This window comes from Sorex araneus, chromosome 11 (genome assembly GCF_027595985.1).
Source record: "Sorex araneus isolate mSorAra2 chromosome 11, mSorAra2.pri, whole genome shotgun sequence".
NCBI lineage: Eukaryota > Metazoa > Chordata > Mammalia > Eulipotyphla > Soricidae > Sorex > Sorex araneus.
In genome coordinates this window covers 42,769,242-42,793,813 of record NC_073312.1, presented here as the reverse complement: position 1 = coordinate 42,793,813, position 24,572 = coordinate 42,769,242, and the positions used below count along the sequence as shown (strand labels likewise).

General features: G+C 34.8%; 1 protein-coding gene across 6 annotated transcripts in view; it reads left to right on the top strand.

Annotated features, from left to right (window-relative positions):
* CCSER2 (coiled-coil serine rich protein 2) overlaps window positions 1-24,342 on the top strand; it is a 128,042-nt gene extending 103,700 nt beyond the window's left edge. For 2 of the 6 annotated variants that reach the window (XM_004607421.2, XM_055118775.1), the window contains one exon: window positions 19,219-24,342. In XM_004607421.2, the coding sequence (XP_004607478.2) occupies window positions 19,219-20,028 (810 nt within the window). In that variant the 3' untranslated portion in view covers window positions 20,029-24,342. Of the gene's footprint in view, window positions 1-8,924; window positions 9,058-14,343; window positions 14,384-19,218 lie in introns of all 6 variants that reach the window. The other 4 variants (XM_055118772.1, XM_055118774.1, XM_004607422.2 and 1 more) reach the window with 4 other exon arrangements.
* Window positions 24,343-24,572: the final 230 nt, after the last annotated feature.

Below are 24,572 nucleotides of genomic sequence, written 5' to 3'. Positions count from 1 at the left end.
TTTAATGGGGTTATTGGTTTTTATTGTTAAAATTCGTGATTTATTAGCCCTTCATGACATGTACAGTGTGTATATATTTTCTCCGATCTCATAGGGTGCTTTTTTTGCCCTCTTTATTTATTTGTTTGTTTGTTTGTTTATTTACCATGAAGAACCTTTTTAATTTGATGCTGCTACTTTTGCTTTTGTTTCCGTTGCCAGTGGGGTATAATCAAATCATGGCAGACTCCTCTGAGGTCAATATCATAGACTTCTACCTATGCTTTTCCAGCATATTTTAAAGATTCAGGTCTAATTTCAATTTCTTTAATCCATTTTAAAATAATGTTGTGTATGGTTTGAGTTAGCCTAGGACTTTTAATAAACTCAGGCTTCAGGTTTTCTTGTTACATTTCTTACTGTTGAAACTGGCTTGATAATCTTTTCCTAAATAACAAAAGCTAGAGTAAATGCTACGTTAAAGTTCCTGTTAATCAATGACTAATATAGTATATAACTTAAGACTCCTGACTACTCTATTGTATTCAATAGTGGCATGTATTAAATGATATTTTTTATATACTAAATTGTAAGTCTGGACTCTATTATTTCTTTTTTCTTTGGATGTAGTAGGATTCATTCATTATTTTGAAAACCATTTTTCTCTTTTTAAAATGTTTTATTTGGGGTCAGGGTGGAGAGTGGTTAGGGCACATGCCCACCATGTGCTTGACGTGGGTTCAGTTCTCTGCACCATGTTGTCCCCCTAGCATCTCCAGGGGTGTCTCTGGAGGCACCCAGCACCCCTGGCACTGCAGGGTCCGAGCATCATCCTCACGCCCTTGTGCTGAACCGCTCACCTGTTTGGTGAAAATCACAAGTATGGCCCCTGTGCCTCATGGGCACTGCTTGGTAGCTCCCCTCCCCAACCCTCCAAAAAGAAAATGATACTCTTGACCTTACATGTTTTTCTAAGTAGTATAACATATGTGAACAATTCTTTGTTAATGAGAATGGTGAATTGCAGTGTGATTCTTCTCTGCTTCTACTGAGTCAGTAAGGGTAACTTGGGAATCAAAGCATGTTTTATTAAAAATATCCCCAAGCTTAGTGTAGGGTAACAATTTGTTTAGTACCATGTATTAAACTCAGAGCCTCACACATGTAAGTCATGAACTATACCGCTATCAATATGTCACGTGAGTTCTTTTTTTGAGACTTTTATTCTTATAATGTCTGCATGTGTTTGTGCAGATCTATTACATCTCTTTTTTTCTTTTCTTTTTGCTTTTTGGGTCACTCCCGGCGATGCACAGGGATTACTCGTGGCTTTGCACTCAGGAATTACTCCTGGCGGTGCTCAGGGGACCATATGAGATGCTGGGAATCAAACTCGGGTCGGCTGCATGCAAGGCAAACGCCTTGCCCACTGTGCTATCACTGCAGCCCCTCTATTACATCTCTTAAGGAAGTATTGTGTTATACTTTTATGTTTTAGCCTGCACAGGTGATTGACATTTTTATTACTATTTTGTTTTATATTTTTTGATAGACCAACACTGAAGGAATGCCTTACTTTTAATCAATAATAAAAACCCTTAATGGGTAGTGTACCTATTTCTTATCAGTCATGTTGTATGTACTAGTAAAGAACCCTGCTCTTTAAAAAATTTTTTTGGACATTTCAATAAGTTAAAATGTTAAATAAAGGGAGCATTATGACCCAGCCATTTGTCTTAAGACTTTTTTCTAAGTCCCCCCCCCTTTTTTTTCACACCAGAGGTTTCCGAACATATTTGGCTTGCTGCTCCTTTTCATTTAAAAAAAAATATATGCTTTCCTGGAAATCTTTAAGCAAACAGAAACTACCCCCGCCCACCACCACCACCACAAATTTCATCTGGAGTTACCATCACCACACCTCTTCTTTCCAGAGCTCCTACTCCCAACTTACTGCCCAATTTGGGAAACACTTTTTAAACTATGCCTTCTTGATTTGGAGGTGGGCAACATTGTAACCTTTATTTTTCATATTGGTAGTCCTGATTTTAAATCATTTTCTCCCAATTGGATAACTGTCATAATACTATTTATATATATTTCTAAAGGGCAGGTTAAGATATTTTTATGAAGGTCTGTTATATTTAAAATAGGCCACTGAAGTTATTTATAGTTAAACATGATATGCTTCACTATTAAATGAATAATATTTATCATTTGGTCATGGAGTTATTTTTGAGTTATTTAGTGCATAGTCAGTATTAGCAAAGAATTGAGCATTGAATACAGCCTGTGTCAGGGGGCTCATACTAAACAGAAACCCTTTGTATTGCTGAGATACCACATTATTAGCATGCATGTTTCTATGACAGCATACCAGGAATTCTATTATGAGTCTTTTACACTGATTTTTTTGTAGACAATAATAGTATAATTTTTATAGACTACTGAAAACAAGTTGAATTGTGTTTTAATAGGAAGAACAAGTTAAAATGTGGACATTATAGAAATTGAATGGTTTACTCATGCATTTAAGTACATTAATGCATGAATAGATAAATCATTCAGTATTGTTTAAAGTATAGAATTTAAATCTGTATGCTTCAGTGCAAAAGTGCTGGTACTATAGAAGGATATCTTGAAACTTTTGTTTAAAGTAGCCAGTGAGAGGAGCAAAATTTGCACTTTTTTGTAAAGTAAAGGATAATATCAAATTTTGCCACTTTTGAGAGTCCATTTTACTTGAGTAAACATGAATTCATTGACATGTTCATTGGGATTAGAGTTAGAGCATACATTTTGCTCTTAGATTTTAATGTTCGACAATAGTAAGAAATGGGCGATCTTCTTAGCATTTTAAGTGGTATGATCAGATAGTCTTTTAGAATGCCTTTCATGGAAGTAATAAAAATTGTTCTGTTTTTTTTGTCTGTGTTTGCACTTGTAATTAGACTTTTATTTGTCAGAACATTGTAAATATTTCTTTTATCTAGATAATGTTAAAACAAAAGCATTTCTAGGGCCCATGATATGCCTCAGTGTATGCTTGAGGCACGGGGTGTGACTCCTGGCTAACTCACCCCCCTCTCAAAAAGAAATTTCCAGAGAAGTTTTAGAAAAGTATCTACTTTTTTCCCCCTTTGTTTTAGGCCCACACCATTCATTAGTGCTCAGAGGCTATTCCTATCTCTTTGCTCTTAGTGACATATGTCAATGGTCTGTGGACATATGTGATGCCAGGGACTCGAAATTTGCTGAGCTGCATGCTTAAGCAATGCTTTGTCTTCTGTACTCTATCCCTCTGCCCCCTGTTACGTTTCCATATAAAATGTAAATAAGGTTTTCTTCTATAGTAGGGGTATGCTCTGAAGTTTTCTTTAAAAAGTTAAATTTTGTTACTCCTATTATAGGAGAAAATACTAGATGTTTTCTTACCCAGTCTTAAAATTTTAAAGCAGACAGCTATCCTGAATATTCAGAGTAGTACCAAAAGACCTTAGTCACAACTCACTAGGAAAACACCTGTGAAACTGGTTTGAGTGAAAAATGTGTTGCAGCCTAGGAGAACAAACATCATGAGAAACCGTCTAAAGAAATGAAGAGACTGGTCTGACAGTAATAGCTGGGAATGATCACTCTGGGCAAGAACTGAGTATTAAAAGTAGGTAAAAGGATATTCCTGATAACCTTTCATATCAGTATTGCAAACCACAATGCCCAGGAGACAGAGAAAGAGAGAGAGAGAGAGGAGAGAGAGAGAGAGAGAGACAGACAGACAGACAGACAGACAGACAGACAGACAGACAGACAGAGAAGAAAAGCGCCTGCCATAGAGGGGCAGAATGAGGGGTGGTGGTGATGGAAGGGAACCTGATAACACTGGTGCTGGGAAATGTACACTGGTGGAGGGGTGGGTGTTGGAATACTGGATGACTGAAATCTAATCATGAGCAGCTTTGTAAGGGTCTGTCTCACAGTGATTCAATAAAAACAGTAAAATTAAAAACAGAAATATGTTAGAAAAAAAACATAAGATTTGGGTTTTTATTGTATGATTTGAAGTAGAATTTAAGGAAGCAGGGGTTTGTTCTAGATTAGATGCTGCCCAAAAGTGGAAAATTCTAAAAGTTATTTTGTGAATGGCACAAAGTCATTATATTTATTGGTACTTGAAATTATAAAGTATCCTATCTTATTTCATATTATTGTAGTTGCAGATAAATATTGATGTACAATGCAATTGTGAGAGTAGATTTTGACATTAGGGTCTCATTCCTTTCATTTTTTAGGAGGAATACTTGAGCATATTTTAAGTAAAAATTTGTCAACTTGATAAAATCTGTTCTATGACAACTCTAGTATTTGTTTTTTTGAGGAAGGAAGGGTGAGGACACCTCTAGGAGCAGACCGTAGTTACACTCAGGGCTTGCTCCTGGCTCTGTGCTCTGGGCTTTGGTCCCTAAAGCTGTCAGGGACCCTTGAGTTGGCCACAGATTGGCCTGGCACCTCTGTACTATCTCTCCAGCCCCTCATCATTCATCTTAAATATAATTTTCATCTGTTTTCATCTTAAATATAATTTTCGTCTGTTATGCATAAAGCTACTCTGAAGGTTTGATATAACTCACCAGTTAACCCATCTAGGCCAGAACATTTGTTCTTTGGAGAAAACCCAATTAATTGTAACGGTAAATCATGGCTCTTTAATTAAAAAAAAATTAAAGAATCACACACACGCACACAAAAGATGCTGTGAATACTTATGTAGAAGATCTGGTAGAGGTACAATTTTTTTCCCTCTGAGTTAATTGGTATTATTTATTTATTTATTTATTTATTTATTTATTTATTTTGCTTTTTGGGTCACACCCAGCGATGCTCAGGGGTTACTCCTGGCTTTACACTCAGGAATCACTCCTGGCGGTGCTTGGGGGACCATATGGGATGCCGGGGATCGAACTCGGGTCGGCCGCGTGCAAGGCAAATGCTCTACCCGCTGTGCTATCGCTCCGGCCCCTAATTGGTATTATTGAATTATATGGTATCTATATTTTAGTTTCCAAATAAACTCTCAAACTGTCATCAGAGTAGCAGTGACATTTTAGATACATATCAGCAGTGTATGAGTGGTTCTATTTCTTTACGTCTTCACACAATATTGCCTACAATATTTTGAGCTAGTATAGGTGTATAATGATACCTCATTGTGGGTTTAGATTCATTTTCCCAATTACTACTGATCCTAACATCCTTTTATGTGCTTATTTGCCATCTTGTGAAATGTCTTTTAATGTCCTTTTTTCCTCCCTCACATTTTCTAACATTCTTAACTATATTATTGGTTGGGCCCTTGTCAGGTGTATGGTATGCAAGAATGTTCCCAAGTAGCTTACCTTTTTTTGCTTTTCTTTCACAGAGAAAAAGAATTTAATTTTGGTGATGACCAATTTATGAGTATTTTTTCTTGGATAGATTGTGTTTTTTATGTTACATCTATGGACTAATTACTCAGAAAACCCAGAGATTGAAATTTTGTTTTCTTCTAAAATTTGTGGCTTCATATTTCAAATTTAAATCAGTGATCTACTTTGAGTTGATTTTTACATAAAATGTGAGAATTAGGTCAAGGTTGATTACTTTCCTACAACTATTACAAATACCCTTTTGCTTGCAGTATTTGAAGGACTGACTATTCTCTATTGAAATAAACACTTTTGTATTTGTGTCAAAAACAGTTGAATGTTCTTGTGTGGGTCTATTTCTGGATCTACCTGTGCCCCCTTCCACCAGTAACATATTCTCTTAATTGCAGTAGCAATATGTCTTAAATTGAATAAAGTGAGTCCTCTCTTTTTAATGTTATTTAAAATGTTGTGTTTGTGTGTGTGTATTATTCCTATGCTTTTTGTATATTTTAGAATAAACTTGTCTGCCTGAAAAAATACATAGTATCAGGAGTTTGACAGGTTATTTTCTATACCTAAGTTTATTTTGGAGGAGAATTGCTATCTTATATACAATAAGTCTTTAAAAAATAAAACATATCACTATTAGTTAAAATCATTTCCTTCAATTAGCATTTGTTACTTTTCAAAACATAAGTTCTACATTTGCTTTTTTAGTTTATTTAAGTTTGTTAAGTAATGATTTCATTTTTTTGAATATTATAAATGTAATATTTTAAAATTTTGTTTCCATGTTCATTCCTGATTTTTATAAATAATTGGTTTTTACACATTAATCTTATTTCCTGTGAACTACCTTAATTAGTTCTGGAATATTTTCTGTAGATTGGGTTTTTATCTGAAAGTCTAGTTTTCTTTTAAATCTAGTTGTCTTTTTTGTATGATGATACTGACTAGAAATTCTAGTCTTGGCAGGGGAATGAATGAGCTTTCTTGCCTGGACTGAGAGAGCATTCAGTTTTTTTACTATTAAGTAAATGTAGGCTGTAGATATTTGAGTTACTTTTTATCAAGTTGAAGAACTAAGCTGCTGATAGTTTTTTAATCATACAAATTTATTTCGCATTTCGTTGAATACTTTTGCTATACTAATATATGTGAAGATTTTTAAAAACCTATTGATTGGTTGTTAATTTTATTGACCTTTTAAAGAACCATAGTTTTATACCTATGATTATTACCCTTATTTTTTGTTCATTATTAGTAGTTACAGTCATCTTCCTACTTACTGTTGGTTTACTTTGGCCTTATTTCCCCATTTTTTAATGTGGCAATATTTTCCTCTACATTTGAATTTTGCTTCTCTGTTCTGTCACTGATTTAGCTATGTCTCACAACCTTTTTTATTATGTATTTTCTTCTATATCAGAATGTGTGGTTTTTCCCCTTAAGTCTTATTTGACCCAGAATTAGGTTGCTGAGTATCAGATTGCAGGATTTTTTTTTCTTTTACTGATTTCTTATTTAACTTTCTTGTGCACAGAGAGCACAACATGTATAATTTTAGTTTTCAACTTTGTTGTGGTTTTGTTTATGGTCTAAATCAGTCTGTCTTGGCAGATGTTCTATAAAATCTTTAGTGTGTGTTTTGCTGTTGTTGGATAGAATGCTTTATGCATTTGATTAGATTCTTACTGGTATCCTTGAGCTCTTCTGTATCAGTATTTAATATTTTTATCAAATTTCATTAAAGAGTGTTTTCTTTTGAACTCTACTTACACAGTTAGCTGTTTTATTTTCAGTTCTTTCCGGGTTTACTCCGTGTGTTGTGTGGTTTTAGTAGTTTGGTTTTGACACATTTTTGAGCCCTGTGTCTTCTTGGTAGACTGACCCCTTTCATCATAAGCCATCTCTCTGTAACTTGTTAACTTACTCTGAAATTTTCATTGTTGGATATTAATGTAACCATTCCTGCCTTTTGATTTTTTTGCACAATACATTTTTTACCTTTAGTTGGCAAGAGGCAAAAGGAGAAAGCGTATCTATTCTATCTTGTTCTGGAACTGTGTATTCCTCTTTCTATTAAAATGTAATAATGATGTCTATTTTTCATTTTTTAAAAGTTATTTCACAAAAAGCTATAATTGACACCAAGTAAGAAAGCTGTTATTTCCAGGGTGATTATATTTCATAGAAGAAAGAGAAAATAAACAGTAATTAAAAGAAAAACAAAAATTCCTGAGATGAATATTTGTTAAGAGATTCAGTTGTTTATAAGCAAGAGGGAAGATAATTTAGGTAGGACAAGGAAAGGCTTTTGGGAACTGACTTTGAAGTAGACTGAGAAAACCGGAGTTAGGGAAGTGGAATGAGACATTTTGAGTGTCAGAGTAAAAAAATTCACATTCTTTATCTTACTAGACATAAACCCAAGTGATAGCTGTTCAATCAGCTTAGTAAATGAATACCCCTTGCCTGTAGGAGACAGAACCATTTACTTATTATTTACTTTTACTGTTTCATGTTTACTATTTATTTATATCATGCTCAGGATCAACCCAGAGATTATGGTTTGTTGATAGGGCTGAGTGGGGAGGATGATGAATAATTAAGATGGGTTATCATTTCCAGGCCTGATAATATAACTTCATTTCTAGATATGTAATAGATTCTGCTAGGTATAGCAGTTGTTAAACAGGGAAGGCAGAACGTTGTGACATCTTCTGAAACTGCTTGGCTTTGGCTAGAGTGACCCAGTAATGAAGATATGATACTTTGACTTAAATTAGTTTTAGGAACTGATGATTGAACAAGACAGTTTAATGCTAAGTTGATTGTTTTGAATTCCATATGACTTTGCAAAAGAGTTGCAATAATTCGATAGCGTAGATAAGGTTAGAGAAGTAACTGAATCACAAGAAGTAGAGGTGAGAAGTTCCGTAGCGACTGCTTCTGGTCATTTGTAATTAAAGCAAGGAAGCAAGCAGAGAATTACTCATAGTAAAAAGCATGTATGTGCCCTATAGGTCACATTCTTAACATAGTTTTTCACAACATCCTAACTTGTTTTTAAATTGCTGTGTTGGTTCTTCTGTCTTCAGCTTTATTTTACCCACTATCCTCTGAAAATTGATTTTAAGAGGAAAAAAAATTGTATGATGATTTTTTAATTGCTTGATTGTACTCAATGTAATCTCTGTGTTTAAAACTTTAAGTTTAAATGTTTTTCTTGTTTTAAAAAAATTCTGGATTCTGCTATTTTAAAAAGTTATATGATGACAAATGTAATATACAATAGGAAGAATGTTTAATTTCTTTTGCATTAGAGTAAAATTATTTTTTCTTAAAATACACGAAAAATAACTAGATTTGGATTATGACAAATGTTAGTATAATCTGCCTATATTTAAAAACATGAAATCTTGTCTTCTTAATAACAGTAATGTTTTTTTTAAGAAAAGATAAAGAATATGACTTTAGTTTCTCTATATTTTGGTTCCCTTTTTTATTGTGCCTCCCTACCCCCATCTCTCTGCACAGGGTGGGTATTCTGCTCCCTCCTTCTCTCCTTGGCAGGGCTCCTTCCAGGGGATCCCACGGACTGTTCCACAACACCGCAGACAGAGTGAGTCTGTGTCTCTCACTCCTCTCCTGCTCTGGCTTCCGGTTCATGGTATTTCTCTTCTGCATGACTTGTTGCTCCCCATCACCTCCTTTCCCGTCCAGTGACCTGTAGGCATGAGCTAAACCAGCACTTCCTGGGCTCTTCTCACTTAATTAACACTTTTTTTTGACTGCATGTAAATAAGACTTCTGCTTAGAGCCTTAGGAAAGCTATCTGAAGTTAATTTCTTTCTAATGATGTTTAAATCAGTTACCCTGACCAGACCTACTGACATGCATCTGTCTTTAATGCATTTTCTTTTCTTCATGACCTCATTATATGTGAATAAAAATTGTTTTTTAATCTGGTTACGTTAAAAATGTATACACTATCTTTGGTGGTATAATGGACAGATGCATATTGTTTACGGAACAGGCTTACTAGACCATTGCACATTTCTGTAAATAATGCTTTGATTGCATTTCACTGTCATCTAAGAAATTAAAACAACCTTAATAATTTTTTTCAAGGATCTTTTCTAACAGCTTAATAACTCTTTATAATGTATCAGCTGCTTTAGGTACAGAAGAAATGGCTTGGATATGCATGGTTTACTAACCTTTCTAATTATTTAGTAATTGTTTGACTTAAAATTGTCTACAAAGTTTAAAAATCACTTTATTATTTTGTATTATTACTTAACTACACCTGGTAAGTTGGTTATATTTTATCTTTTTTGAAAAGTCACCCCCAAAAGCTCTAAAATATTGTCAATCAGAGTCACTTTTATGCCTTCTCCATGGATTTACCCCTAGTGTGATTCATAGCAGTTTTAAAATTAATAATCCATATCTTTGTAAAGTAGAAAAGGTTAAAAAGTGGAAATTTTTAGCAATTTAAAATTTTAATATTCAGATAATATTAATTTTGAACTGGCCAGATTAAGAAGTACCATATCAACATGAATTTCAGTATTTTAAGTTTATTATTATGTCTGTCCTTGTGTTTTATTTTGCAAAAACATAAAGCAAAGAATTATATGAGTCTTATTAGCTCATTTAATAGAAATTTAGTTTGTTTTGTGGAAGCAAGGAAATTTCTCCTCTCCCTCCTCCACTTTTCTTTCACTGCCTCTGTAATTCTCCTTTTTACATCTTTTGCTTCAAGCGAGTTACTTTATTTATCCTCTATTTAAAGATTTGGCCTGGCTCTTAATGAATTACACTAAATTGCAGGCACCATTAGGTGGTAGTCCAACAAATGATAATTCTAAGGTTTTGTAGTCAGTGAATAATTTGGTTTCACAAACTTGACTCAAAAGTGCACACCTATCCTCTATTTACTAAAGCTGTTTGTCCCTGTCCTTTTCCTCCAACAGTTTTTTCTTAACCTTCCCTTCCCCTCAGCTAGCAGGAAGATGGAATTTAAAATGTTTGTGAGAATCACCCATTTGACTAGTTTATTTGTGTAGTTGTGGAAATTTTTTACACACACACACACGCACGCACGCACCCGCCCCCCTCGACCCCCTCCCATGTTTTAGATGCTTCCTTTCCTCAGCTTGGGGGGGCGGGGGGGTGTCCGAACTCTTTTTTTAGTCCAGCTACAAAGCAGCACTGTCCTGCAACACTACTGTCAGGCTTTCTTTGGGGCTTTTCTAGGTTACACCTTCTCGACATCTTATATCCAAGAGGATGTTTTGGTTCTTCAGAAGTAAGATGCAGTGTCCACTAGCTAAGAGACCCTAGTTTGAGTCTCTTGATATGTGCAGATAAGAGAGCTGCCTGCATGATAATTGTTGAGACATAGGAGATCCTGTTTGTAGAAAGTGATAACTAGAATCACCTAGTTATCTATGTCCACAGATTTTTGTAGGCCTTACTGAGCTTGGCAGGTTTCTTTAGAGGAGAAATGGTTTCTAAACTACTGTGTTGTTTCAAACTGACCATGTGGAACAGCTGAAGCAGTTCAATAATAAAATTATCATCATTGTTATTATTTCATTGTAAAATAAAGAGAAGAAAAAGATAAAGAATTATAGGGGTCAATCTGGTGGCTTTTAGAGGGTTTTAGAACTGTTCCCTACTTTTCTGCACTAAAAATTTAGCGTTATCTTAGTCAACTTATGATTCCTAGTGCTAATTTTTTGAGAAGTTTATTTTATAAGTGTTTTTAGACTGTTGATTTTTTTTCTATAGTAAGATTTAGTAAGTTCTTATCCTCAACATCAGTGTAAGTGAAATGTTTTCTTCTAAACGCTGATGCCAGCTGGGCTTTATTATTAATTAATTTCATTGACTCTCTGTTGGGTTTTAATTTTGTTGTTGTTATTTTTTGTGGCCAGAGAAATAATACAAGAGATAAGGCACTTGCCTTGCATGCCATCACTTCAGCTGCAACTGGGGTTTCAATCCCAAAAACCACCTATTAGTCTCTCCTGAGCACAGGGCCAGGAATACAGTTCCTGTGAATTGCCAGATATCACCTTCACCCCAGTAATTGTTTTGTGGAAACAAAGATATGTATTGAACTGTTTGCTGTTTTTATAAGTAAATAATTTTTTTAAATCTACTTTTGATTTTTGTTCTCAACAAAAACTTTAAAAATATACAGTGAATTGAATAAAATTTACAAGGGATATTTCACTTTTCTCAGTTCAGAAATGATTAGGCCAAGGTTGATTCTAGTGAATTTAACTCTAGAAATATGAGATAAAAGGAAAATCCCCAGGTTTTTTCTTTGCAGGAAATTTGGTGTATATATTTTTTTCTCATTGATAGTAGCTAAATTACATTAGCCTTTGAATTTCCAGCTGTGTAAAATTAGAAAAGACAAAAAATAATAAAAATAAGTGCTTTTGGCAAATAAAAGACCAAATGGTAATTCCAAATGGCATTTATTGCCAGATCAGATACTACTGGGAATATTAAGCTTTTCAGAAATTCCATTTTGAAATAGCGCATATTATTTGTCATGCCTAAAGTTACTTTTAAAATACTTAACATTTTTCTTGAAAGAACTTACCTACCTTTAACTTTCATTTGCAGTAACTTAGATGGGAAGAAAAACTTGTTTTCACACAACAACTGTACCATAAATGTGTTTACTTTGGTCTTACTTGCCTGGTATTTTTTTCATAAGCTATATAATTTCTGAATTTGCTTTCTAAAAACATCATATTTATCAGAATTAAATTAAAAATGAGAATTAAATTGTCTTGATGGGGGGCACACACAGTGTTCCTCAGGGCTTACTACTGGCAGTGCTCAGGGATCATTCCTGGTAGGCTTATGCCATGTTAGTGCTGTATCATGGTACCAGGGAAAAAACCCAGGTTGGCCATGTGCAAGGCAATGTACTATCTGCAGCTACTAACTGCTGTACTATCTCTCTGGCCCCAGCAATTTTATTGTATTATGTACTACTCTCATTTCATTTCAGTCTACAGGGGTGTTTCACAAATGGTTTTGAATAGGAGAACTTAAACCTTCTTTTATGTCACAGTCCAGTATGTATTTACTGAATAAAGCATGTGTTTATACCCAACACATGCGTATATTTAATAATTTTCAGATAAAAGATTGAGATAATATTTTTGTCTTAGTATACATATACTCGTATTTTAATATCAATTTTTGACTTGTTTTTTTCAGATACAATGATAAATTTTTATGTAGTAGATACTCCTTAAAAGTATTTTAACAACTACGTAATATTAAATATACTCCAGTTAGTTTAATCTTTTCTTATTGTTACTTCCATTTTTCTCTATTAGAGAGATTACTGCATTTTAGTATATCCTTCTATACAGATCAGTATTTGTATGTCTTTATTTAAGTTAATTCATAAAATGACATTATTAACTGAAGGTATGTACTTTCTAGAGACTCAGGATATGTATTGAACTATTCAGTGTTTCCATGAGGTACCCATTAATGTGGCTCAATCTGATTGGCTCCACCATATGTTTCTAATCAAGTTCATGTATAAGGAGGGCACTAACTTTAGTGCTCTAATGAGGAAAAAACAGTGACTTTTCATAAAAATAAAATATTGTCCCTTTAGAAGTGAAAATTAAGAATTTGACCCATAGTAGGCTGTTTTTTAGAATGGCAAATACAATTTCATGGGCTCTGAAGTTGTCATTGGGTAAATGATTAGAAATGTGCATCAAATGCATGGTCTAGGAGGCCATCCCACAAACCCAGGCATGTGTAAGTTTCTCTCTCAGCACTTAAGCTATTAAGAAATGCTGCTCCACAGACTGTGAGGTTGTTTTGTTAACCATATTTGTTGTTGTACCGTACTGCCTGCAGTATCTTACTCTGGATAAATGTACTATTCATATTGGTCACACCAATAGAATTGTACTATTATGATGCTAGTTTTATTTTTCTGAATTGCTTTGGCTCCCAGAGGTAGATACTGATAGTAGGTTTTGTGTCTTAGAGATAAAGAGCCTTGGATATTAAGCCTCTCACACTGGTTATGTTCATGTGGTAAATGCTTGATAAATAACTATGAAGTCACTTTGCAGGCTTTTTTAAAACAGCTGAACAACATAGGAAAATCATTGAACTTTTTGAGTTTTGATTTTTTATACAAAATATCTTTGTTTCTGTAGAATTTATATGTATTAATTTTCTCTAAGTTCTCCGAGATGTCGAGACAGTATTCTGAGATCTGGAGGACTAAGCTTACCTGGTTCTCAAGAAACTTTGGAAGCTGTGATAAAATTCATGTGAATTTTGAGCAGAATTCTTTGAATCTAGTTATTTTAAGGATCCAAGCATAGCTTCCATTTTACAATGCTATATGGAGCCTATTCATAATATAGAACATCATATTTTATGTAAATAATTGTTAGATCATGTTTTATTGATCTTTCAATGCAATAGCATGAAGTAAGCTAGCAAATCTGAGTTGTATTTATAGTATCAAGACATTTTAAAATTATTAAAGTGACAATTTCTCTCTTGTAAGAGATTACATGAACTAAACCTCAAACCTTTTTTAGATATTTGGAGTTTAAAAATAATGTAAAAATTATTTTGGTTGTTTTGGTAAAAATTTTCAAGTGATTCCTTTTATGTGTGAGAAGTATTAATATTCCATTCTGTGGACATGGTTATTTGCTAACTTCTAAAGCACTTCAGCAAGAAAGTATGAGCCTGTTAAAAATGTTTTAATTTTATACAGATAATAAATTATAATGCCTATAAATACATAGCAAAAGTAAAGCAATTACTGTTGGCTGCTACCCAGTCATGGCAATGCCGTGGTGTTGTGTGTGGTCTCTGACACCATTGTCCTGTCTTTTTCTTGTCTCTGCTCTCCCATTATGCCATTGGCAAGGAGTTGAGAAGTTAGTCCATTACTTCTCTGACAAAGCGTGGTACAGTACAATTTCAGATTTTTTTCTGCCGTCTTCCATCACTTTTTTCCCCCCCCAGTTTGCATGATGCATGTCAGAGCCTGCATGAAATTACAGGCATGTTAAGATGGCTTCACTACCATCTTTTATTAATCTCCAAAATATATTTAGTAGTAATATTAGTAATAAGAATGTACCAGGAAAATAATTTTAGGCAATTCCTGTGTCTGGTTTGACACTTGAGAATATATTCTCTTACGTACTTTGAAATAGTTTCACCAATCAGGATGTTTCTCGCTGCCAGTCACCAAAGTCTCGCTTTGGTGACTCCAGAACAGAAAAGTTCATAGAAACTGATATATGAGTATTTATAAATACAAATGATAGAAATCTTTGAAATGTGATGAACCACAGTGAAAATCATGAATTCTTCTCAGCAGTGAAGGGTTTTATGATTGAAATGGATGCATGTGAGCTTAGAGCTAGATGACCAACATTGGAAAGAAGGGAAACTGTTCCTTCAAAAACCAGAGCATAGCATTATTTATAATGCATCAGGCATTATACTGAGTGCTTTGTATTCATGTTTTCAGTTTTATGTAACAGCACTAAAGTGAGGTGTATATGATGTTGTTATACTCTTTAGAAGAAAATAAAGTGGTTACACGTCAAAATGGCAAGATAATTTACTCAGTATCTTACCATAAATGATAATGGTAAAGTTAGAACTCAAACTCAGCTTTTAGTATGGTTCAGTAAGCAGAGTGGTTTAGTACTGTGATAGCACCCCTATATATGTGTATTCATATTTTATCTAAGTGCTTTTTGTCCTACTTCTGATTTATTTTTAGGAAGGCATATAAGGATCCTAGATAACACTGTACCTGCCATTTAAAGCATTGACACGTGTATTTTGAAGCCGAGGAGCATCTTATTTTGTAGCTAGTCTATTATTAGGATTTCTGTGGAATGTTTCTTTCCCAATTTCGTGATCCAAGTCATGCCTTGAATTAATAATTTCATAATTTTCAATACTCTTAGGTGATGTTTATTGAGCTCTTCTGATGACTAGGAGAGCCTCGTGTTTTAAAAGTATAATATTTAATTATTAGAATTAGAAATGTAAAATAGTTGAGTGCTTGCTAAGACAGTCCCCCAAATATACTCATCTCACCCAGAAATATTAGTCTTCGAGGAAAAAATACTGGTGGCTTACCTGACACCATCTAGGAGATGCAGTATTCAAGTTAATATCTAATTAATCCTGTTGTCTTCATAAACATGAATTATTTAGCTAACAAATGTTTTTTTCTAATATTTTTATTAGTGTTTTTAAAAACTTGTTTTTAATTATTATTACTGTATGATTTAGTTAATTGAGAAATATGTTGATAATTTATTACCAAAGAATCAATTCTGTAATATACTACTTATTAATACTATTTATGTATTATTTATCAAATATATATTTAAACCCTACTACATACCAAATATTAGAAATTCCAAAATTCTAACCATATCAGTAAAAAGGAATAAAAAGTCATCTTTGCCTATTAGGAGTTCAAGATGTCTAGTGATCTTTATGCACCCTCAAGGTAGTCATTTAGGATACTCATTGGAGATGCTTAGCAGTTCTCACACAGTTACCCATAGTGTCTTCAGATGCTCTTGATCATGAAACCCATAACCATTGCACTGAGAATTCCTTGAATTAGGTATGTTCAAGAACATGTATATAACTAAATTAAGACTTGAAGTTGCTGAGTTCAGTTTGAAACACTTAGCTGTTTTAAGTCTGGGAATGAGCCCCACCTTTTGAAACTCCTTAGTTTCAAAAACCCTTTCTCAGGTTGCAGAACAAAAGTACTTAAATGCTACATTTTATGACTAAAAGAGTTTCCTAGCAGTAGTGAGTGAGTTTTCTTCTGCCCTCTGAGACTTGTGAGCTGTTGAAGTGAATGTGCCCATGGGCAACTTCCCTAGAAGTTGTTTTTGATATGGGGCAGTTCAGTCATCTTTCATCTCCAGTGCCAGAAACCTGGAATTCATCTTCAGTTCCTCCGAAACAACTCTTTCCTTTCTTGTACCACCTTCATTTCCAATCCTCTCCAGTTGTTACTTCAGTGTCCTTACTTTAGACCCTTCCAGTTTATTACCCGACTATTAATAATCGTTAACTCCCTGACTATTTACAGTCTTCTCTCCTCCAGTTAGTCCTCATTGACTGGTCCAGAGTGACATTTGAAAATACTCATAGGATTTTCTGATTCATTCTTCTTATAATTATCAAAGTCTGCTGTTGTCTTGCACCCGAGTCAGAACTGCTTAGCCTGCCATGTGTTCCTTACGTGCCACCCGTGTCTACACTCCCCTACTGGTACTGTGGTCTCCTCCGTATCCCATCTTAACAACCAGGAGTTCCTAGAACTGTGTTCTCTTTTTCTCCTCTGTGTTTAGCATGGACTAGGCTTTCTGAATGTTTTTCCTTCTTATTTACTTGGAAGACTGCTCCTCATTCTTTTACAACTGAATTCAGAATCTGAAATTCTTGTATCCCTTTTGTGATCTCTCCGGCCAGGCATGATTTCATTATTTTCCCCATAATGTTATTCTGTGTAAGACGTGGTCTTACTTGTATCCCAGTCTCTCACTCGACCTCTCAACCACAGGTACAACATGGTTTTCATTGACATTTCCCCCCTAGCTCTAGTTAGTATACATACATAGCTTATATTTTTATTTTTTAATGACCGATCTTGGGACCAGGAGGTAGTACAGAGGTTATAACTTATGCCTAGCAAGCCCCTGATTCAGCCTTGTTTCCAGCCACTTCATGGGTTATCCCCCACCCCAAAACCACTTGGGTGTGGCCCAGGAGGGCCCTAGCACTTCCAGAATGGCCCAGGTATCCCCCCACCCCACCCAGGGCCTGAGGAACACCACGTCCTCAGGCCTTTGCATTGAACCGCCAGCTCGCTAGTTGGCTGAGAGTTGCCAATGGGGCCCTGGACCTCCTGAGCACAACTTTCCCCACCATCCACCCACACACGCACACAAAAGAGAGATATTTCTTCCTGTTGAGCATTATTATCTATGATAAATGTGGAATCTTTCATTTTATACTTTGAATTCCTTCTAAAGATAACAGCAGAGACACACTAGTGGATATGGGCAAGATGAGTTGTTAACGATTTGCCTTTGTATTAATAGTTAAGTATTTATAATTTATGAAAATTGGACTACAGGGTGACCCAGAACACATCTGCTGTGCTTGCTGGAGGTTAAGAGGCAGTTTCTTGTTCAGTTTTCTAACAGGTCATTAATGATTGTTCAGTCCTTAGGGGGCAGCCAGTTCTATACCTATAACTTATCAGTAGAACATTATTTTCTTGGTCCTTGCTATAGTCATTTCTTTATATCCAAGAGACTTTTTTTTTTACTTTTAATGGTAGGATTTATTTACAACCTAGTTTTCACAATAAGTTACAAAACGAGATATTCATTTTGGGATGGAGAAATTATAGCAAGCCACTAAAATGGGCAATCTTTAAAAGCTATTCAAGGGGCTGGAGAGAGAGTGTAGTAGGTAGGGAACTATCCTATTAAGGATAGCTTAAAGATTTGTATTTTTTTGAATTGAATATCCCACAGTAATGTATGTTTTGTGTTTTCTCTTAATTATTGAAAATAAAACCACATAGTGAGCTTGGGAGCAAAACCTGTTTGGCCCTAAAACCTTTGTACTTGTGAACTTTTAGGTTAAGACAGTTTGTAGACACACTTGTTTTTCTCACCCATCATTTAACAAACTGTTACTTTAAATTTTGTCTTAATTTTAAAAATTTGTTTTGGCGCCACACCCAGTGGTACTCAGGGCTTATTCCTTGCTCTGCACTCAGGGATCATTCCTGGCAGGGGTTAGGGAACCATATGGCATGCCTGGGATGGAACCCAGGTTGGCTATGTGCAAGGCAAGTGCCCTACCCACTGTACTCTCACTCTGGCACTTTTTGTTTACTTATTTGGGTGGGGAAAAGCTGCATTCAGCAGTTGTCAGGGCTTCTTCTGGCTTGGTACTTAGTGGTTATTTTTAATTTTACTAAGTAAATGCTCACTCTTCAGCATTATTTCTTTCCCCCACCCCTGCATATGAGAACCCTAGTTGTTGCTCCATATGGTGATGAGACAGAACCAATAAGCCATGGAAACATTTTTTATTAATTCTAAAAAGATTGTTGAAGGTAGATTGACACTAGCTAAATGTCTTTAAATATTTTGATTTTTGTTTAAGTAAAATTTAACGTTTGTTAAGAATTTGACTTTTGTTAAGTAGAATAGTGTGCTAGTAATTTTAATTCTTGATGGGGGTACAACTTCTTGGTACTTTTTGTTAGTGAACACTTCTAGTCAAATGTGATAATGTGCTATAAAATTTCTCTTTTACAAATACCTTAAAAGTAGGAATATTCTAATGGCTACAATTACAATTTGAATTCTTTATGGAGGTTAAATTAGAGAACTCTAGAAATAATTCTAGTATGCTCACATGTCAGGTTTTAAGTACTAGTCATTTAAGGTAGGAACTCTTGTTTGTTGTAGAAAATCAGTACTTCTTTCCCCTCCTTCAATTTTATTTTTTTATATTATTGTTTGCTGCCTGTATCATTTTTTTGTTTGCATTATCACTCATATGTCTCATGAATTTATTTTAACATATTTTATTTTTTAATGAAATTCCACATGTATTAAAATAGATTAAGTTTACAAACAAAACCGAAATGGATCCTAGTTGAATATTAAGTCTGGATAACATTTATAAAATAAATCTTTACTAATTTTATTTTTAATTTTAATAGCCTCAAGTACTACAGCCTTCCAGCAGCCTTCCCAGACCCACAGACCACGCCCAGGGAAAACTAATAAAACCACAACATACCGAGGTCCACAGTGAACATATGGTCCAGGGCACACATTATGCTGTTGCACATCTGGACAGAAGCTTTACCCCCAGCTTGAAGCAAGAAAGCAAGCAGGGTCTGGAAGAACGTCCTTTCCCCACAAATCCGCAGTTCACTAAGAATGAGGCTAAGGGTGCATCTTCTGAAGTAAACATGAACATGAACGTGGATGCTCAAAAGCCTTATCATCCGGCAAGTAATCAAAGTAGTGATGAGCAGTTGGTACACACTTCTCTGCAGACACTTCCCCAGTCAAGTATGGCAGACCAGGCTAAGAGAGTTGGAAGAAATCACTCTTCACCAGAGGGCTACGCGCGCCAGCCCAAGTCCTCGCAGCATTTTAAGCCATCCACGTTGAACTCTTTGGTACCTACTCCAGTTTCTGAATCATCGCCAAGTAGAACTCCCACTTGTACAACGTCACCAATGATCACACCATGTGATTCAGCAAAACTTCAGCCAACATCTAGTCAAATAAGCCTTGCAAATTCAAAAGTATCTAAGCTCCGTCCCCCTTCTGGCTCTTTTAAACCAAAACAAATGAGCTCCCCACGAGTTGAACCTCAAAATTTCCAGGCCAAGACAAGCATTCCAAGGCCACTCATTAGAAGAAAAGAAATCATGCAGAATCCAAATGGCAGTTTGAATTCTGGGGATTCTTTGGCCTCTAATCGTTATTCTCGTCTTCCTAAACCAAAGATACATTAAGTACTTAGTCTTCACCTGCAAATTTGCTTTGTACTTAAAAAAAAAAATTCTGTTATGTAATAGCATATAATTTGCTACTGTGATGGAGGTTCCATTGAAAGCTTGCAAATCTTAAAATTAAAATATGGAAACATACTAGTTTGGCTCTTCCATTTTATATCCTGGTTGAAATATATAGCATTTGTCTCAGGTAAACACAGAAGTTTGCTTACCTATCTCAGAAGCATATAGAAGACTTCAATCATATTATCCATCCCCTTCACATCAGAAAACTTTCTATATTCTACTTAGCAGGCAAGAAATGTGTGTTGCTAATGCAGTCCTTTGAGGTCTGTTTTAACTGTGATTCTCACCTTTTTTTTCACTTGTCACTCCTGTAAATATGGCTACTATTTTAACAAAAGATTTGGTGATAATGGAAGACGATAGTTGGCAATCAGAGTTCTGGCCAGTGATTTGTATATTTAAAAGGTCTATGCAAAGCTCTGTAATAAATAAAGGAGATCAGGCTTTTAATGAAGAGTCTATAAAACTTTTATATAATTTTTTCTGGGATCAGGAAGCTAGTAGTCTCAATGTTTATCAGTCAGATTGTCCACACTTCAAATGTTTCATGTAACATATAAACTTACATTGCTTGGACATCTTGTTTTATATACATACACACCTGTCATACCCCCCTTTTTTTAAAAAATTGTTTTTGCTTTTGGATACATTTGGAAAGCTTGAGATAAAGTTTGAAACCTATACCTAAAGAGGTATTTATTTATAATATATGTCAGTGAAGGTTTTGCTAGTGATTTATTTTTGAGCTTATGGATCCATGATACCTATTTTAAAGTTTCACTGCATATATTTTAAATTGTCTTTATTGTAATATTTATATTTATTGAATTACTGCTATTATCCGAAGACTGGAAGGAATAGATTTGAAATGTTTGCACAAACCTTTGATGGGCTATAAATAACTCACACAGATGATTTTAAAGCTATTTTCTATAGTAAAGCAAGTGAAGATATTTTGAGAATAATCATAAATGTATTTAAGACCTACTCTAGAGAAAGCAGAATTCATGATAGTTTTATTGGTGTTTTCTTTCCCCCCAAGTTTTCTAGGCTCCCCTTTTATGTTTATGTAAGTTTGATAGTTTCATGAACTATCAAGATTTGGGAAGAAAAGTACAGTTGGAGAGAAGATACTGGAACTTATAAAAAAAAGTAATCAAGTGATCGGAGATAACTCTAGGGAAATACGCTAATTTATTTTAATGTGCTGTGAAAGTAGCTGTGGAACCTCCCAGGAACCATAATACTAATCTAATCATGCTCAGGCCCACTCATGAGCTAGGTCAGTAAATTTCTCCTTTTCTCCAAAATCATGTCAGTTTTAGACTTAACCTTTAATGCTTTAAAGTTAATGCTTTAATTATAGTTCATGTTTTTTCTGACAGCCTTTTAGAAATTTAATTTTTGTTTTGATCAGCTGAGCAAAAATGTGTTGAGGGATTCTGGCCTACAACCGAGTCACTCAGATTTCTGGAAATTTTTCCCTTTCTTGGTGCCAGAGATTGAACCTAGGGTCCCATACGTGTGCTCTGCCACTAGACTACATCTTTCGTTCAAGGAATTCCTTTAAAACACAAACATTTGTGAAACATCTCTTCTCTCCGTTGTCTTTTGGGGGCCATGACTGACTGTTCAGGGGCTGTTCCCAGCACATTGGCCAGGTGTGACTCCCAGCAGTACTGGGGGACCACACAGTGCTCAGGATCAAATCAGGCCTCCTGCATGCACTGCATGTGCACTTAGCCCCTTTGAGCTATCTGCCTGGCCCTGTCTCCACCTTTTTTTTTCTTTTCTTTTTTAAAATTTTATATTTATTATTACTGGTGTTTTTTTTTGTTGTTGTTTGGGGGCCATACCTGGCAGTGCTCTGGGCTTACTCCTGGCTCTGTATTCAAGAATCACTCCTGGTGGGTCAAGGAACTGTATGTGGTACCCAGGGTCAAACCTGGGTCAGCTACATGCAAATCAGAATGCCCTACCTGCTGTACCATTGCTGCCGCCTCCTGTCTTCACCTTCTTAGAGCACTAAAGCTAGTGCTTTAATGGAAATTTAAGAAGAGATGTTTGTTACCATTTAGGCTTAATGTTCCTTTATCAGGAAAAGCATTCCAGTGAATTTAGCATTCACTGGATACACAACATTCTTGATAAGAGGTGAACAACACAAATTCGACTAATTTCATTTCACAGCACTCTGTGGAGAAACACTAAAATTCTGAAAGTTTTTTCCTATCCTGGATATTGATTAGTATAAAGTACCCAGACATGCAGAGTGCTCGTTTGTTCATAAAAGTGCATTGTGATAAGAGCAGCCATAAGTGAGTACACGTGGTCTTCCATTGTGAAAGAGAAAGAAACTGATTATATATAATGCAAATTGAATGTATCACACTATATTTCCCTAAAGTAAAGCAGACCCATGAGCTATTAGTCTTTGGTTTATTTAGAACAAGGGTAGACTCTCAATTATTTTTATGGGAAACTCGAAATTTTTTAAAATTCTGTTAACTCCTACAATTTTGCATACTCTTTTGCATAATCTATTGCATATTTTTTTCCTCCCTAGGAATTTCCAGACATACTAACCCATGAATTCTACATCTCTGTATCTATTGTACCTTCATCTTGGCCAAAATCTCATTACATAATGATGCAGCATTGATAATTAAAGAAGAAAACTAGAATACATGTGTAAAACAAGTGTTTTTCAACAGTTTTCTTTATAAACCATGAGAATATTATGCTGCTCTGATTCTTAATGTTAAGTTCAGAAATAAGATGAGGATGTAACTTACCTGAATAATCATAGGTCATTCTCTCAGATTGGCTTGATCTGTTTATTGCTTCTGTAGGTTAACTCTGTGCCATGTCCTCCACAGGAACTTTTCTTAGTTCTTGTGTTGTAGGTAAAGATGGCCACAGTGTATAAATTCTGAGTCTTTAGGAAAAAGCTTTACAGGGGCAAGTTAATTATATATTTGGCTGTTAATGGATGCATATCACTTAACATTTTTTTTAAAACAAGCTTGGCCAAGTAAAATAGTACAAGTTCAGATGATTTTAAAACATTAAAATTCAATAGAAGATGGTAGAGTTACATCATTTAAACTATTTCTAATAACTAAGACCCTTTAAGCAGTCTCTTTGGGCATATCATTTTAATTTGTGTAATATTTTCAGGCTTATAGGTTTTTTATTGTATTTATATAGGTATTAGGGATCTTACTAAGTATTTTACCAAGTAAAATTCTGAATATCAAAGAAAACTTTCAGATTTGCACTTTAAAATGAGCTTCATTGCCTGGAGTTGTGCCTAAAATATCTAAACACCTCTTATTGGGTGTGGCTTTCTTTGTTGACGTGAATTTCTCTATGATTGCTGCTTTATGAGGCACAACCTTTCACAGAATCCGAGCCTTAGCATGTCACTTCTCCCACTGAAGCACTGAGTTCTTTGAATTTTCTTTTTCCCCTCGAATATTTTCACCCAGTCTGTCAGAGAACATGATCCACATAGACCTGGCAGCAGAGGTGTGTTACCGACACGGTGGCACCTTCTTCATCTCTGAGCAGAGTTGTGATGACGGTTTCCTGGTCTGTAGGGCCTCAGAGTGTAATTTGCTGTCACCAAATAGGCTTATAAAAAAGAATAATAGAGAGTGCAGCACATTTCATTTATTCTCCATCTTATACAGTAGTTTTTGTGTTTAAAAATTAGTTGGAGTCATAAGTTTTGCATGTTCATACATACACCTGAAAATTATAGTTATAATACAGATGCCTGGTTTTCTTTGGGGATGATAGCCTTACTGTTTCTCTTAATTCTGATGCTTGAATTGTATTTTTTAATTTCACTTGCATATCATCTTTAAATTTTTCTGCTGCATCAATTGAAAGAATACCTTTGGATAAATTATTACAGTGGGTACCAATCAACAACTTACACTATTAAAAAGAATCCTTAATTTAACCTGGTAAGGAAAAGCCATCTGCTTTCTCCTTTGATAAAAGTATTGCCATGAGCAAGTAATCTGACCCTATGAATTTAAAGTCTGCCATTACTAAGGAAAAACAAAACACATTATTTAATATTTACTATATTGTTTTTCCCATTCATTTATAAAGCAGTTCAGAGTAATAATTGTATATTAGAATTTGCTTGTAAAATGGATTATAAAAATTGGATGTAAAGTCTTTCTTGAAAATGTTGGCATAGTCAATAAAAATAAAGTTCATAATGTAAATCTTTTCGTGTACTTGATATTTATTTGGGCCATAGTCCACTTATTCTCGGAGACCTTTTATTTCCACAGCTATTTATTTGGTTGGTTTTTTCAAAATTCACATTGATACTTTACACATTCCACAGCCTGAGTGAGCACTTGGTTGTTGTTTCAGATTCACAGTCTCTGTAAGTGATAAAATGTTTTTATCCATTTTACTTTACTTTTTTTTTTTTTTTTTTGCTTTTTGGGTGA